This window comes from Nannobrachium achirus (genome assembly GCF_963921795.1).
Source record: "Nannobrachium achirus genome assembly, chromosome: 7".
Taxonomy (NCBI): domain Eukaryota; kingdom Metazoa; phylum Chordata; class Actinopteri; order Myctophiformes; family Myctophidae; genus Nannobrachium; species Nannobrachium achirus.
In genome coordinates, this window is record NC_137816.1 from 12,928,148 (window position 1) to 12,945,511 (window position 17,364).

The 17,364-nt window shown below is 41.6% G+C and overlaps 1 protein-coding gene across 1 annotated transcript in view; it reads left to right on the forward strand.

Annotated features, from left to right (window-relative positions):
* The window catches only part of iqgap1 (IQ motif containing GTPase activating protein 1), a 74,071-nt gene that overhangs the window by 24,625 nt on the left and 32,082 nt on the right, over nucleotides 1-17,364 (forward strand). The window contains exons 7-15 of the mRNA XM_080730773.1: nucleotides 1,038-1,151; nucleotides 2,676-2,854; nucleotides 3,010-3,097; nucleotides 3,604-3,761; nucleotides 4,174-4,258; nucleotides 4,385-4,548; nucleotides 8,288-8,448; nucleotides 8,857-8,981; nucleotides 9,831-9,994. Of these exons, the coding sequence (XP_080586899.1) occupies nucleotides 1,038-1,151; nucleotides 2,676-2,854; nucleotides 3,010-3,097; nucleotides 3,604-3,761; nucleotides 4,174-4,258; nucleotides 4,385-4,548; nucleotides 8,288-8,448; nucleotides 8,857-8,981; nucleotides 9,831-9,994 (1,238 nt within the window). The remainder of the gene's footprint in view (nucleotides 1-1,037; nucleotides 1,152-2,675; nucleotides 2,855-3,009; nucleotides 3,098-3,603; nucleotides 3,762-4,173; nucleotides 4,259-4,384; nucleotides 4,549-8,287; nucleotides 8,449-8,856; nucleotides 8,982-9,830; nucleotides 9,995-17,364) is intronic.

Below are 17,364 nucleotides of genomic sequence, written 5' to 3' on the forward strand. Positions count from 1 at the left end.
GCTTCTGGGAGGTCCGTGGAACAAAATATTCTGAGATGGGGGTCCTTGGTCAAATACATATAATTCTAGGGGTCCTTGACATTAAAAACCTTCCCTAGCAAGTTGTGAATTTGTTGTTCACTCAGTGAGCCATAGCACTGAGACTAAGTACAGGGAAGGGGCTTTCAGCACGCAGCCGTCTGTGTGGAGGAGCTGCTGGCAATGTGAAAGTCATTAGTAATTGTGAGAGCTTTTCCTGTCGAATTGGGTTCCCGCTCAGCTCCGTGTCCCGAAGCCAGAGTCAGACATCTGAGTCAGGAACAGCCTGTCTTTTTCCTCACTCTAGTCTAGGCCCTGCTGTGTAACTCCTCTAACCCTGGGGTTCCCAAACGTTTCAGCTCAAGCCCCAAAAGAACCATTTGGTGCCTCCGCTGAACCCAAACGTACAAAAAAATACACTGACTTAACCACCTAAGCGTTTTTTGTTTTAATCTTTTGAAATAATAATAATGAAAAAAGGCCCTGGTGTGTAGCTCCTCTAGTCCAGTGGTTCTCAACCTTTTCAGGCCGTGACCCCCAAAAGAATCATATTTTAACTGGGGACCCCCCACCCACCCTGACGAGCACTAAGAGTTGAGGCATTAGATGTTGTAATAACGCGGCGTTTCTATTGTGAAAATAGCCAATCTTTATGTTCACAACGCCCAGCAACGCGAGGCGGTGTGAGCATGTAGATCGGCTGTATCGACTCTAATATTTGACAATTTGGCCAATGTTTAATTTGCCATTTTAGAGGTATTAAAATTTAAAAAGTCCTTCAATTGTCTCTTCAGAAATGTGCAGATACCCTTTATACAGTTAAACTTTGTTTTGTTTACTGTTGAGTGAGAAAACAATGTTGCACATCGAGTTAATCATCTGGGGACCCCTCCTGGGGGTCCCGACCCACAGGTTGAGAACCACTGCTCTAGTCCAGCCCCCATGTTCTAAACCATCTCTCTCTCTTCTCTTCCATCCATATATATCTACTTCATTTCCTCCTATCTTCTCCCCCTCAGAGGAGGAGATCAACAACATGAAGAGTGAGCTGGAAAAGTATGGAATCCAGATGCCCGCCTTCAGCAAGATTGGTGGCATCCTGGCCAATGAGCTCTCAGTGGACGAAGCTGCATGTGAGGCGGGCTCAGATATCACTGGGAGTGGGCGGGGCTTAAGGGCCAGTTGACCTCTGGGACAGCCAGATGATGATGCAGCATGATGACTCATATGATGCAAAATGCATCATCATTCATGCTGAAATAATAAAATATCTCAAAACACAGATTGAACACAAAAAATAACTCAGGATTGTGTTGATCTTGTCCCAAACAACAATAAAATAAGATCTTTGTTGTCCCAGAGGTGAACTGGCCTGGTTTGGTTATGTTAATGTTAGTTTATTTTACTGTCATTATGTGTAATATATTAATAAATAGTAAATACATCTTTAGTGCAGTGTTAGGCAACAGTCGGCCTGTGGACCTGAACTGGCCTGCCAGTAATCATATCTCGGCCGGCAAATTATTTTGTAAATGATTTTTAGGGTGGCAATAGCTTTGCATTGATGCAACCGGGTAGGATGAACAAATATTTCTATTTCCATTCTTTGAATTACCTCTTGAGACCTCCTTGAAAAACAAAGCAAAACTGTGTTTCACATCCCTTAAATTATAGATTGTATCTCTCCGTTCTAAGAGACCTTGAACCATGAAAGAGCTTTTGTTCAAAAAGGAATATGACTGTCTGTCTCCTGATAAAATGTTCTCTTGAAACCTTTTGATGAACTAAATATCCTCCAAGTGCCACATTCAAGGTTGGGGCCTGCACTAAATGATTACACAAGCATTTCTGTATGCACCTGTAAAGTTTGAGTCCAACGATATAGTTACTATTGTATACAAGTTGGTTTGTTGCAGGTCATTGACTATGTTCTGGCCCACAATCTAATGCTATACAAAAATGTCCTGAGGCAAAACTTATTTGCTGACCCCAGTTCTTGGATAACATGTACCATGTAAAAGTACAATATACAAACACATGTTAAACCGTACTTTGAGTTCACCATTATGCACACATAAACATCTACAACAACTACATATCAACATAGCTGTTAAAGCAGAAATAAGCAGTTTTCTGCTGACATAAGCAGGAAAAGAGCAGAAAAAAATATTTTAATTTTATTTTTATTCCTGGGGCTACAATCTGCCTCCAAAACTATTCTTTTTATCTGTGAGAATGTCATTGGTCGATTAAACTGGGGCACCCATCCAAAATAACAGACCAATCAGGACCGCCTCTTGTTCAGATTGGTTGACCTGTCTGTCAATCCTTTTAGCCCCGGTCGGCTGGTTCATGCACCAATGAGCTGCTAGTGACAGAGCTTCTTACAGATAAAATAATAGTTTTGGAGATAGACTGCGGCTCCTAGAACCGCCACAGAGACTAGATTTTTAGAGAGCATTGTTAGCCACCTGAATATTAAAAAAAAAAAAAAAAAAAAAAAGCAATTGCATGATTCCTGCTTATGTCAGCAGAAAACTGCTTATTTCTGCTTTAACCTGTTTGTCTCGGGGTGAAAAATATTGAAATAACCCCCCCACCACCAGTGAATGTGAAATCAAGTCCTCACCCTCTTCCCCCTCCTCTCCCACCCCCAGTGCACGCTGCCGTGATAGCCATTAATGACGCCATTGACAACGGTGTTCCGGAGGGCACTATGGCTGCTATGCAGAACCCCAACGCCATGCTGCTCAACATGGATCTGAACTCTGCCCAACACTACCACGACATGCTCTACCAAGCCAAGGGAGAGAAGGTGGCCAGCTCGCGCAAACGGGTACGAATCTTGGCAGACCACGTACCGATGAAAGTGGCTTCCCGCGTTTACATTGGCCTCCTTGTAATTAGGACGGTAATAATCGAGTGATAATGTGATGTTGGTGAGGTCTGGTTTTAGCGTGTGGTTGTTGTGTTGTTGTACTCCTGGTGCAGTTGGGCGAGAATGCAGACGCAGAGAGAGACATCTATGATGATCTTCTCACCCAGGCTGAGATTCAAGGCAATGTGAACAAAGTCAACTGTAAGTCAACATCAACGTCCTCCTTGATTTGGTCTTTTGATATCTCGACATAGCCACTTAAGACTTAGATACTTCATTGGACATGAAAAAAATAGATAATAACCGATCTTTTAGACGGGTCATAACACTTTGCAACATGTTGTGAGCTTATAGATCTGCTATTTTCGCAGAAAATACACCACATGATACAGATTTTGTCTTGTTCTGAACATCTATTTTTCCGGCTTATTCCACGGTTTCATACCTAGAATTCCCTGTGAAGGCTTGGTTCGCAAGCATTTCTCAAGGGAGAATAGCTGTAGTTTCTTGTGTCTGTGCGACTACATCATTATGTTTAAAATCTGTGTTGCTTTCCATTGGCTGCTTCGGTATGCTTAGCACCATACAGTACTACTGTGATCAGAGTGTTGGAGGACGTACAGTAGCACCAAACTTTAATGATCAGAGCGTGTATAACAAAAAGTAGCTATGTGTATCCTATGTTAATATCAACTCTACCTTGACAGTGAGCAATGCACTGAGTGCAGCAGAGCAAGCCCTGCTGAGTGGAGATTTGGACAAGTTGTTTGAGGCTCTCAAGGCTATGGGCATACAGAACCTGCTGGGTCAGAACAAGGAATGGTACCTGAAACAGCTGCAGGCCGACCGCGAGAGTAAAGAACAGGTAGGATTCTCCCATTCTCAGTGTTTTCATTTTGTTTTATTTCTATTAATGTATATCGTCGTTGTCGGGTGGAAACCTCGTATCTCCAAGTTTCAAATGTGTACGTTCTTTCGCAAAGTAAAGCCCTGCTTCATCATACAAGGCCGTCGCACAAAAGTAGTGAAAACAGCAGATCTACAAGCACACAACGCCTCGCGGTGCGAGGCGTTTTGAGCTTGTAGATCGGCTGTTTTCACTAGTTTAAATCATTTTTAAAATGATAAATGCAAAACTAACGGTTTTGGACATACAAGGTTTTCACCCGACAACGACGATATATTGTATGTATGTCAAATAGAAACATAATGTTACTGTGGATTATTAATTATGACTATCCTGTTTCCATATCTTGTGTATTTTTCAACATCCCAAGACTTCTCCCGGAGAAGCCCTGTCCAAGGACGAGCTGCAGAGTGGAGTGAATCTGTCCAATGAGATCGCAGAAGGCTACCTGAAGAGTATGCACAACAACAAAAAAACTAAACATTCTTTCACAAATGTGTTCAGATCAGAGGATCTTTTTTTTTTGTTCTTCCCTCTTTATAAGTTGGTTCTGTGTTTCTTATGCTTTTGTGTGCATGTAGTGTTGCAGGCGGTGGAGCGAATCAACAGTGCCATCCTTGCGGGGGTAGCAGAGAAGACGGTGGAGGAGCTGATGAATCCAGATGCACAGCTGCCAGAGGTCTACCCGGCTGCTGCAGACCTCTACCAGAGAGAACTGGCCAGCCTGCAGCAACAAAGTGCAGAGGTACACAGTTTGCTCTTGGGTTTTATATTCAAGTCGACTTTATGGTAGTGCCAAATCACAGCAAGTTGTCTCACGGCACTTTACATAGATCAGAAACCCGATGTTTTTGGGCAAGCATTTGGTGACTGTGGCAAAGGGAAAACCTCCCTTTTAATGGGAAGAAACCTCAAGCAGAATCAGACTCTAGGTTGAAGAGAGAGATAGAGAGAGAGAGAGAGAGAGACAGAGAGAGAGAGAGAGAGAGCGTCTGACCCATTTAATGTACAATATCTTCTGAAACTAGAAAAATATTGTTCCTTCGAAACAATTGTGGGCTCGCTTCAAGCCAGAAAACAATGGCTATAAAAGTACAAAATGTCAAGATCGCAGGCAGTGCTCTCTTTGACGTTACTGACGTCAAAGATTGGTCCATTTTGTTCCAAAAATGTGTTGTGCAAAAGTTGACCCGCTGGTGGCGCTATAACAGGCCAATGTAAGAAGGGTGGTATCTGTTCCTTGACCTATTGGGAATGTGCTTGTAAGATTTCACGCACATTGCAGGCTGTGTTCATGATTTGAGGTGTTTTTGGCTTTGGCCACTTTATCGCTGCTTGCAGCTATATTCATTATTATTATTTTTTTGTGTGTGTGTGCACTTCATAGGCATATTATATAAAGGTCCTTAGATTGTGTGTAGAATGTTTCATGCAAATTGCAAAAAGAAATCCTAACGGGTTTAAGCGTTTCACAAACTGCTCAAAATGATATAGCGCCCCCCTTTGGCCAATTGGGGTAAGATTGGTTTTAGTGATATTTGGACTAACACTCTACATCTTTGCCAAATACCATGAACATGTTACTTTGCATGTATGATTTAGAGGCAGAAGAATAATTTGCATAAAACTGCAATATTCATTGAATTTATTTAAAAAAAAGCATGTTTCAATTTTAAAGAAATCTGATCTGACAGATCTTTAGATATCGGTCCAAAGTTCACGTAAAAAAAGTTTTGTGCACGTGGAGTGAAAATTCCAGAATAAAAGCGGGTTTACGCGTTTTACAAACTGCTCAAAAAGGCGGAAAATCGAAGGGCGGAGCTTACTTAACAACGACACAGATGTCTTCCGCTTGAGTCAAAGCACGCGTGTAACAAGTTGCATGTCTTCAAACGAAACGAGTCATGACTTATGCCCGTTTGAAGTTTGTATTTTCAAACGCTTCGTATAGCGCCCCCCCTTTGGCCGATTGGAATAAAATTGGTTTCAGTGATACTTTGACTAACCCTCCACATCTTTGCCAAATGCCATGAACGTGTAACTTTGCATGTATGATTTAGAGGCTGAAGAATAATTTGCATAAAACCGCAATATTGATTGAAGTATTAAAAAATTATATTTCACTTTAAAAGAAATCCGCCGAGACTAGTTTGACCGTATTGGTCCAAAGTTCATGTGAAAAAAGTTTTGTGCGCGTAACGCAAAAATCCCAGGAGGAGATAGATTTTTACTGTTTTTTATATAATTCAAAATTCTGGGGGATCTAAAGGTCAGAGGTCAAAAGTCAGAGTGCAAAAGTTGTTCGGCATGAGGAGACGCATACGTGTATACAAGTTTCATGACTGTACGTATAACAGAGCATGAGCTCTATCTGTTCAAAGTTCGCACTTTCGAAGGCTTCCTACAGCGCCACCATTTGGCCGATTGCTGTAAAAAATAATAGCACACTTCGCCACTGTAAGCTGAACACATTGATGTTTTTATTTTCATTTTCTGTCTAAGTATGTAGGAGTAGAAAGGAACCGAAGTTTTGAGGAGAACTTGATATGACGGTTAGATATTGTCACTAGAAAAATATTGTTCCTTCGAAACAATTGTGGGCTCGCTTCAAGCCAGAAAACAATGGCTATAAAAGTACAAAATGTCAAGATCGCAGGCAGTGCTCTCTTTGACGTTACTGACGTCAAAGATTGGTCCATTTTGTTCCAAAAATGTGTTGTGCAAAAGTTGACCCGCTGGTGGCGCTATAACAGGCCAATGTGAGAAGGTTGGTATCTGTTCCTTGACCTATTGGGAATGTGCTTGCAAGATTTCACGCACATCCCAGGCTGTGTTCATGATTTGAGGTGTTTTTGGCTTTGGACACTTTATCGCTGCTTGCAGCTATATTTATTATTATTATTTTATATTTTTTTTGTGTGCACTTCATAGGCATGTTAGATAAAGGTCCTTAGATTGTGTGTAGAATGTTTCATGCAAATTGCAAAAAAAATCCTAGAATAAAAACGGGTTTAAGCGTTTTACAAACTGCTCAAAATTATATAGCGCCCCCCTTTGGCCATTTGGGGTAAGATTGGTTTCAGTGATATTTGAACTAACCCTCTACACTATTTTGTCATGAAAATGTGACTTTGCTTGTATGTTTTAGAGGCAGAAGAATAATTTGCATAAAAATGCAATATTGTTTGAATTATTTAAAAAAGCATGTTTCAATGTTAAAGAAATCCGATCTGACAGATCTTTAGATATCGGTCCAAAGTTCACGTAAAAAAAGTTTTGTGCACGTGACGCGAAAATTCCAGAATAAAAGCGGGTTTACGCGTTTTACAAACTGCTCAAAGTGGCGGAAAATCGAAGGGCGGAGCTTACTTAACAACGACACAGATGTCTTCCGCTTGAGTCAAAGCACGCGTGTAACAAGTTGCATGTCTTCAAACGAAACGAGTCATGACTTATGCCCGTTTGAAGTTTGAATTTTCAGACGCTTCGTATAGCGCCCCCCTTTGGCCGATTGGAATAAAATTGGTTTCAGTGATACCTTGACTAACCCTCTACATCTTTGCCAAATGCCATGAACGTGTAACTTTGCATGTATGATTTAGAGGCCGAAGAATAATTTGCATAAAACTGCAATATTTATTGAATTATTAAAAAATTATATTTCACTTTAAAAGAAATCCGCCGAGATTAGTTTGACCGTATTGGTCCAAAGTTCATGTGAAAAAAGTTTCGTGCGCGTAACGAAAAAAACCCAGGAGGAGATAGATTTTTACTGTTTTTCATATAATTCCGAATTGTGGGAGACCTAAAGGTCAGAGGTCAAAAGTCAGAGGCTAAAAGTTGTTCGGCATGAGGAGACGCATAAATGTATACAGGTTTCATGGCTGTATGTATAACACAGCATGAGCTATACCTGTTCAAAGATCGCACTTTCGAAGGCTTCCTACAGCGCCACCATTTGGCCGATTGCTGTATAAAGTAATAGCACACGTCGCCACTGTAAACTGAACACATTTATGTTTTTATTTTCATTTTCTCATTAAGTATGTAGGAGTAGAAAGGTGCCAAAGTATTGAGGAGAACTTGATATAGTATATAAATAAATAAATAAATAAATAATGACAATATCTAAAGTGTGCTCGCCTTTAGGCGAGCCCACAATAATGTTGGATTTACAACAGCATAAAAAACTGCACACACCAAAAATCAATCCTTCATAAAACTGAATTTACATTGTATACATAAAATGCATACAACGCTATGCTACTCCTTTGTGTGATTATACAACAGAGAATATGAACGCTTCCCATGGAGAATCTTTTATAAATGTAGACATACTACAGAGCCCTGGGCATTTTGTATCCTTGACGGTATCAAACTACACATTGCATGCAAGCTAAACTCTTGTGTTCAAAGCTTGTAGTTCCACTAAAGTTTATTGGCAGCTTGAAGTATGAGGTGAATTTGCTACCACTGTCCCGCAGGGCTCTCTGTCCCACCCTGAGTTACTGGTTGCCGTGGAGATGCTGTCCTCCGTAGTACTGATGAATAGTGCGTTGGATGTTGGCGACCGGGCTGCCCTCTGGAAACAGCTGTCCAGCGCTGTGACTGGACTTAGCAATGTGGAGGACGAATTTGCACAGAGGTACGAGGGTCGAGCGCACACACACACGCACGCACGCACGCACACACACACACACACACACACACACACACACACACACACACACACACACACACACACACACACACACACACACACACACACACACACATTACATAGACTTCCATTCATTTTTATGCAAGTCATGTGGCCTTACCCTAACCTCTATCCCTAAACCTAACCCCTAACCCTAACCGTTGTGGAGACCTACTATTTTGTCCCCACACTGTCAGAGGTCCCCTGCAGGTGACTGTGTGAACATGCGTTTAGTCCCCATAAGTATAGCAAGACACACACACACACACACCCCAGGAAACCCATCACAAGAATACAGGATAATTTCCCCTCTGTGTGTGTGTGTGGTTTTAATGTGGTGTCTGTATTCTTCAGGTACATGGATGAGCTAATGCGTTTGAAGGCAGCAGGCAGAGAGGAGGGCGTAGACTATCTGACGTGGAACGACATCCAAGCCTCCATCGACAACGTCAACCAGACCATACAGGAAGAGCATGAACGTAAGACCCCCCCCCCCCCCCCCACCACCACCCTCTATATCAGGGGTTTTCAAAGTGGGTGACGGTTCCGATTAGCTTAGCTCGACTGCCGTTGTTTTCTTGTGTTTTTTTCTTCTTTCTTATGTTTATTTGTATTTGTATTTTATTTATTTATATATATATATATATATATATATATATATATATATATATATATACATATATATATGTGTGTGTTGATGTTGTTTAAATAATGTTTAAAAAATAAAAAATATTTGAATGACAAAAAAAAAGTGGGTGACGGTGCCCCGGTGCGGCAGTCCAGGGGTGCCGCGAGATCATTTTATAATATTTAGAATTTATTTGGACAGTTGAAAAAATATCATTTTAAACTTGAAGTACAAAGTTATTTTCAGTCAGTTCTAACCAAAATGGCTATTATATCAAAGTTTTCCTCGCAACATAATCACTAAAATATCGTCACTGTCGGACAGAAACCTTGTATTTCCAAGTTACAAGACCGCCGCACAAAACTAGTGAAAACAGCCAATCTACAAGCACACAACGCCTCGCGATGCAAGGCGGTGTGTGCTTGTAGATCTGCTGTTTTCACTAGTTTAGAACATTTTATAGGTGATAAATACAAATGAATGGTTTTGGACACAAGGTTTCCACCCGACAACGACGATATGCTAATAAATATAAGGTGCTGGGAGTGAAAATTATAATGTAGGGGTGCCTCGGATTTAAAAAAAAATGTATGGGTGCCCTGAGAAAAAAAAGTTTGGGAACCCCTCAGTATATTTTCCCCTCATCTTCACCACAGATGATACAATAACTCATGTTTTGTTTTGGTGTGTGTGTTTGCAGGTATTGCAGCCATTGGTCAGGTCAACGAGTCCCTGGATGAAGGGGATCTCCTGAAGACCCTGGGGGCCCTTCAGGATCCCTCAGCCAAGCTCACTGACGTGGATCCCTCGGTGGCCCAGCACTACTATGACAAGCTGTTGGAGGCCCGCAGAGAGAAGGCTCATGTAAGGACAACACACTCTACAGCATGGGGCTGGGCAATGTATTGATAATATACTGTATCAATATCGTTATACAAGACTAGATATCGTCTGGGTCTGGGATTTTATTTAGTTTATGATATGGCAAAAAATCTCTTTTAAGCCTTATTTAAAAAAAAAAGCATTACTATATATATTATTATCTCCACCAGCCGAAGGCTGAGGGAGAGTATGTTTTCCCCTCCGTCCGTCCGTCCGTCCGTCCGTGCGTCCGTGCGTGCGTCCTCGCAGTTTGTGAACAGCTAATCTCAGTCACCGTTGGCCCGATCGCTGCCAAGCTGAGCACACACACTCCCTGGATGCCAATCTAGAACCTCTGCCCCACACTTTTCAAATCAGCCTCATGGTGGCGCTATAACAGGCCGATTTGTGTGGCCTGGTTGTTACCAGCTAATCTCCGGCGCCGTTGGCCCGATCGCTGCCAAACTGAGCACACACACTCCCTGGATGCTAATTCAGAACCTCTGCCCCACATTTTTTAAATCAGCCTCATGGTGGCGCTATAACAGGCCGATTTGTGTGGCCTGGTGGAGACCTGTGCTCGGAAGAGCACTGCTTCTAGTTATATATATTTTTAACATTGGAGTCCCTGAACCGGAAGCGGAAGTCCGTCCTCTATTTTGGCCCAGCTTACTGTCTGAGCTCCGCGGCTTACAGATGGAGAAGTTATTGATCAATTGAAAAAGTTTCAACGGATTTGAGAAGCTGATGGAATACGCGAACACACGAGCAGTGTCCGATCACGCACGATGGGAACTGGACGAGCGCCCACGTTAACAGGTAGGACTTGGAGAAGCCGGCAGTGAAAGACATAGAGAAATTAACGGGCTTTACGGCCGTAAACTATGAATGAGTTAAGTATAACATAAGCATTTAAACAGTAGAAAATGAAAAAATAAAGCTAAAATTACAGATGTACAAGCTCACAACGTGTCAAGTCACGGCAAGTTGTGAGCTTGTAGATTGCCTATTTTTTACCATTTCAGATTATTTATTTTTTATATCATCGACACAATACAATATTATCCTCATAACATTGATATAGAGGTATTTGCTCCTAACATATTGTGATATTTGATTTTGTCCATATCGCCCGGCATTTGCTGTTTTTGTAAGGTGGCAGGGAAACGCCACACACCAGCTACACACAAGAAGACATTGTTGATTCCTTGGCTAGTTCTTACTTGAAATACCTGGTGGATGGTTACCTGAAATGGTTGCAGGAGAACTTTCACTTGTGGCTGCTGCTGTTAAGTCAATAGATTATACAGTATGTCAGGGTTCCCCAATTAGTTTTCCCCAAGGGCTGAATCATGTCTAGGGTACCAAGCCGAGGGCCACAACATTGCAGGGGGCGACTGCAGCGTTCCCGCTACTCCAGCGACAGTTCAGATATCGTCGTTGTCGGGTGAAAATCTTGTATGTCCAAAACCATTCGTTTTGCATTTATCATTTTAAAAATAATTTAAACTAGTGAAAACAGCCGATCTACAAGCACACAACGCCTCGCGGTGCGAGGCGTTGTGTGCTTGTAGATCTGCTGTTTTCACTACTTTCGTGCAACGGCCTTGTATGATTTGCGAAAGAACGTACAAATTTGGAGATACAAGATTTCCACCCGACAACGACGATATACTAGTGTTGTTGCTGCTCTTATACCACCATTATTACTGAGGTTGGTGTGGGCCAGACAGTAGCCCCCCGCGGGCCGCAAATGGCCCGCGGGCCGCAGTATGTTCTTCCATTGTTGAGCCATACCTCCTCTGTTCAACAGCTGTGTGCTTTGAATGAAAGACAGTATGGGCAGCAATAGTTGCCATGTCAGTTTGTTGACATCAGCGAGCCAAATATACAAATGTTTCCATGGATAACCTTGCCACAGACTAAGGATAATGAGTACAAAATATGTATTCACATATGGTTTCTGGTAAAAAAAAAAAAGCACCTACTTATTTACCTTATTATTTCCTGGTCACCTTCTGTTTGTTTTTCTTCTACAGTATGTTTGTAATAGACCGGCAACCATTATGCAAACATGTGGCCCATTATGCAAACACTGCCGGTCTACAGTTACCTCCAGCTTTCATCACACTTTTCAGCGAGTTAAGGTTTAATATACTTTGTTGCGTGAATGTGTCACTCAACAAAAGTATTGTAAATAATTTCAGCAGAAAAAGGTGTGTATTTTCATGTGAAAACGCATCATTTATGTTGTGCGATGAAGTATAAATTAAGCCTTATTCAGTGCATTGTTGCATTATTGCGACCGTAAGGTCGCAGTTTAGTATGAAAACCTCCACCGGCCGTCCGTCGGTCACACGTGCGGTCGACCGCACGTCACACGTGCGGTCGACGTGTGATGAGGTCACGATGAGTAATCTATGCCCAAATATAGATTTCTAGGTCAAAACAAAACCTGAAACAAACCTGATGTCAGACCTGAAGTATCCTTTTATACCCATATATGGAGATACAGAGATCTCCATATATGGGCATATTAGAAAGCCCATATATGGGCATATACGGATGACATCAGGGATATCCATATATGGGCATAAAAGGGACAAGGGCTTACAGTTAAGAGATCTCCATATATGGGCATATCAGAAAGCCCATATATGTTCATATACTGATGACATCAGGAATATCCATATATGGGCATAAAAGGGACAAGGACTTACAGTTAAGAGATCTCCATATATGGGCATAAAGGGACAAGGACTGTTACAGTAGATATAGAGATGTCCATATATGGGCATAAATGAACAAGGACTGACAAACACTGAGATCTCCATATAACCTATGGGAATATAAGGGACGAGGACTGTCAGCTTGTAGACCTATTTTCTAAATATTGTTGTACATTAAAAACTTGAAATGGGTCGTTCTGCATAGTACTTGGGATTTGTTGATGTAAATGTTCACATAGAGTGTAATAATTGGTAAAACAAACTTTTGGCCTATTTGTGGGCCGATTAGGGAGTCTTACTGGTATTATTACTAGTCCTGTGCCCGGGGGTGTGCACAGTATATGAGTACACAGTATATGAGGGATTCAATGTCCCTGAGGAGTCTGAGAAGTAATGTAGGAGAACAGAGGCAGAATAGTCACCATTGACGTCCAGTTGTGCAATATCCATTGTATCCGTCTGTCTGTCTGTCTGTCTGTCCTTTTCGTGCCCATACATGTCCAGGCCAGTTTGTGATGTCATCTCCAAATTTGGGCACTGTAGTGAGTTCAGTTCAGTCAGTGATGTCAGTTGTGCTTTGTTGATGTCATTTGGGCATTGTGACCATGGTGGCGACACTGGTTAGTTGCGACCGTCAGGGAGCAGTTTACTATGAAAACCTCCACCGGCCGTCCGTCCGTCCGTCCGTCCGTCCGTCACACGTCACACCTTTGCCCTGCTCATATCTCCGCATCAGTATGACATCACACCACATGTGTACACAAACCTTTGTGTAAGTTGCTGTGGCAACAGTCTGTTGTTGCTGGTTTGTTAGTGTACGTTAGCAACCACCTTAGCAACCATGGTTTTACCCTAGCAACCAACTGTTTACCCTAGCAACCAACTGTTTACCATAGCAACCATGTTTTTTTACCCTAGCAACCAACTGTTTACCATAGCAACCAGATACGCAGAGCAGGGATCTCCATATATGGGCATAAACAGGTGACATCACACTGATGTCAGATACTCAGAGCAGGGATTTCTCCATAATATATGGGCATAAAAGGGATTCTGTTAGGGATCTCCATATATGGGCATAAAAGGGATTCTGTTAGGGATCTCCATATATGGGCATAAAAGGGATTCTGTTAGGGATCTCCATATATGGGCATAAAAGGGATTCTGTTAGGGATCTCCATATATGGGCATAAAAGGGATTCTGTTAGGGATCTCCATATATGGGCATAAAAGGGATTCTCTTAGGGATCTCCATATATGGGCATAAAAGGGATTCTGTTAGGGATCTCCATATATGGGCATAAAAGGGATTCTGTTAGGGATCTCCATATATGGGCATAAAAGGGATTCTGTTAGCTGTTAGTGATCTCCATATATGGGCATAAAAGGGATGCTGTTAGGGATCAGTATCGGGGACAGTATCTGGCTTTGGTGTTGTTCCACGAGTCAGACTGCCTATCATTCCAAAGCACCATTGGTCTGACAGCACACTTTATAACTAAGCTTAACTCTAACCATATACTAACATTTTCCAGACTAATGGGCTTGCTAGTGCAAACATACTTGTTATTATGTTATAATCTTGGGTTGTTGTTAACTCATTTGCTGCCAAAAACGAGGAACCCGAGAATTTCGCGATGTACCACCCTGCCACGCCCGAGGAACCTGAGAATTTTTGAAAAAAAAAAAAAAAAAAAAAAAAAATCAATTTTTTTTTTTAGTAGGCATGATAGCGATTGCGAAATTGCATGTTTAACCCCCATAGCAACCCCATCTTTCAAACATGGCAGCCATCTTTGTTTACATTTTAGGAAAACATAATGGCTGCTATCTCATGAATGCCTGAACGGATTTCCATTCGGATTTTTTTGTTTGAAAGCTGTGAGCAATGTGGACACACGTGGTGCATTATCTAGGCATGGGTGTGCATGATCCGTGCACTATGAATTACATGGAAGTCTATGGAGACAGTTTGGCATAATTAGAGTACGAAGGTATTGTTAAATGGCAGCAGATGAGTTAATAAAAGTAGTCAGGGAAAACTAGCAGAATAACTGTCAAATCTGGGAATAAATTCCTTACCAAACAATTTCTTCACCAATGTGTTCGTAAAGATGTCTAGTAACATATCTAACAAAGATTGAAATTCAACATCCCTAGCAAAATGTTTGACAGCTTGGGTAATTCTGGGTCTCATTCACTTACTATACACTATACTGTAAGGGAAAATATGCTTTAAGTGGGATGTGAGGGGTCTAACTAGGTGTTTTTAATTATTCTGAATCCATTGCGAGCATTTGTTTTGCACGAAAAACATTCCGTGGGCCAGAAATGGACCCCATACACCTTGAAAAGTGATGACTCATCACTAAACCATAGTTTTTTTTGCGTCTGTTTTTGGCCCAATGAATGTTTTTTGTGCAAAACAAATGCTTGCAATGGATTCAGAATAATTAAAAACCCATAGTTAGACCCCTAACATGCTACTTAAAGCATATTTTTGGGAGTGATTTTTTCCCTTATAGTACAGTGTATAGTAAGTGAATGAGACCCAGAATTACCCTAGCTGTCAAACATTTTGCTAGGGATGTTGAATTTCAATCTTTGTTAGATATGTTACTAGACACCTTTACGAACACATTGGCGAAGAAATTGTTTGGTAAGGAATTTATTCCCAGGGTTTTATTAAAATTCCCTGACCAAAGGAGAAGCTGTTGTTGGTGACTATAATCCTCATGTCCGTAAATGATTACACCAACGGACAGTTACACACCCAGAGCAGATGAAAAGCTCAATATGTGTTATTTGATGCTATAGTGACATTAGTCCAATGATCTACATAAAAAAGACCATCTCAGATGATAAGGGGGAAACGCATAACCTGCATATAAAACGGGGAAAACGCATAACCTGCATATAAAACACAATTTGTTGGAATGAAAGCAAGAGGAAGAGAAGAAACCATTAAACTGCAAAACTCCTGGCCAAACTCAAGATGACTCGGCATGGCCCGAGCAAGGCTGTGTGCAGGAGGAAGTCCTAATTCATTCTTACGGTATCTGATCCAGACAGCACAGGGGGAGATTCTTTAAATTAAACAATGAACCCAATGACTGTCCCACACCACCTCACAGAAGACCATCACCATAAGCAGAGTGACCATATAAATCTGACCCATTCAGAACAGGTACACATTATTGTGTATCATTATTTTATGCTTTAACTATTGAAAAATAGCAGATATACAAGCTCACAGCGCGGCACCGAGTGCCGTGCTGCGAGCTTGTAGATCTGCTATTTTTGAAAAATCGTGAAAATTAGAATTTTGACCCGATTCTATAAGTGTCTTTTGAATCCTAAGATTTTTTGAAAAACCCTATGTTTCTATGTCAGCAATCTGGCCAGCCATCGTCAAAGAAAAGGTCCTTTTCACTTAACTGGAGCTCAGTTAGTCTGTTCTTGAGAGACTACTATGTCAGTGGTTCTCAAACCTTTTCATTCCTTAAAAATGGCTGATCTACAATCTCACAACACATTGCATTGTAATTTTGATGCTATTTACAAATTTAGCTTTGAAAACCCATCAAGGACCCTCCGGACCCCACTTTTAGAACCACTGAATTAAACGGTCCACCCAGTCCACCAGCTATCAAACGCAGTGGACCAATAGGGACCGATAAACCACCTAAAAAATCATTAGGGGAGTTTTGCTTGTGGCTTTCTGTGACATTTGAGTTACATTTCTAAAGCAATCTGGTGTTTCCATTTCTTATTTCATTTACTTAGACCACACATCAGTTCACCTGCAAATATTAAGAGTTGAATTTGAATTTTGAATTCCTCCATATTGGACACGCATCTCTAAATTATCTTGCAAGTAATGTGTGTGTGTCCGTATGAGTCGGATTCTCCATTCCCCTCCGAATGGCCCAAGGGACGCAGAAAGGGTGATTTATACTTAGTTGCGCGTCGGTGTTGTGCACAGAAAATAGCCGATCAGCAAGCTCACGACGTGTCACGTTGGCAATGTGTTGTGAACTTGTAGATCGGCTATTATCGGTGTGAGACACTGTGCGCAACCAAGTAGAAATCAGGCAGAAGGCTCCATGTGATTCAGGCCGCTCATCCCCTCATGACTCCCGCAGACGGCTAGTGATGTCATGGTGTAATCATACTTTCTCTCCCTGCTGTCTACTCCCACCCCCACTCACTTCCTGTAGCCTACATCACGTCTGCATGGGCCATACTTTTCACGCTTACTTCCTGGCTTTCAAGCTTACGTGACGTTTAACTTACCTTGATTCACTGCTTAAGTGCTCATCACCTGTCCTCTGGTTCAGTGGTCCTCAACCTTTTCAGGCCGTGACCCCCAAAATAATCATATTTTAACTGGGGACCCCCCACCCTGACGAGCACTAAGAGTTGAGGCATTACATTTTGTATAACATGGTTGGTTCTATTGTGAAAATAGCAGATCTACGTACATGCTCACAACGCCTCAGAGCATGTAAATCTGCTATTTTCACAATTTCTGCCTCAAATATTTGACAATTTGGCCAATGTTTAATTTGTCATTTTAGAGGTATTAAAAAGTCCATAAATTGTAACTTTAGAAATGTGCAGATACCCTCTATACACTTCAAC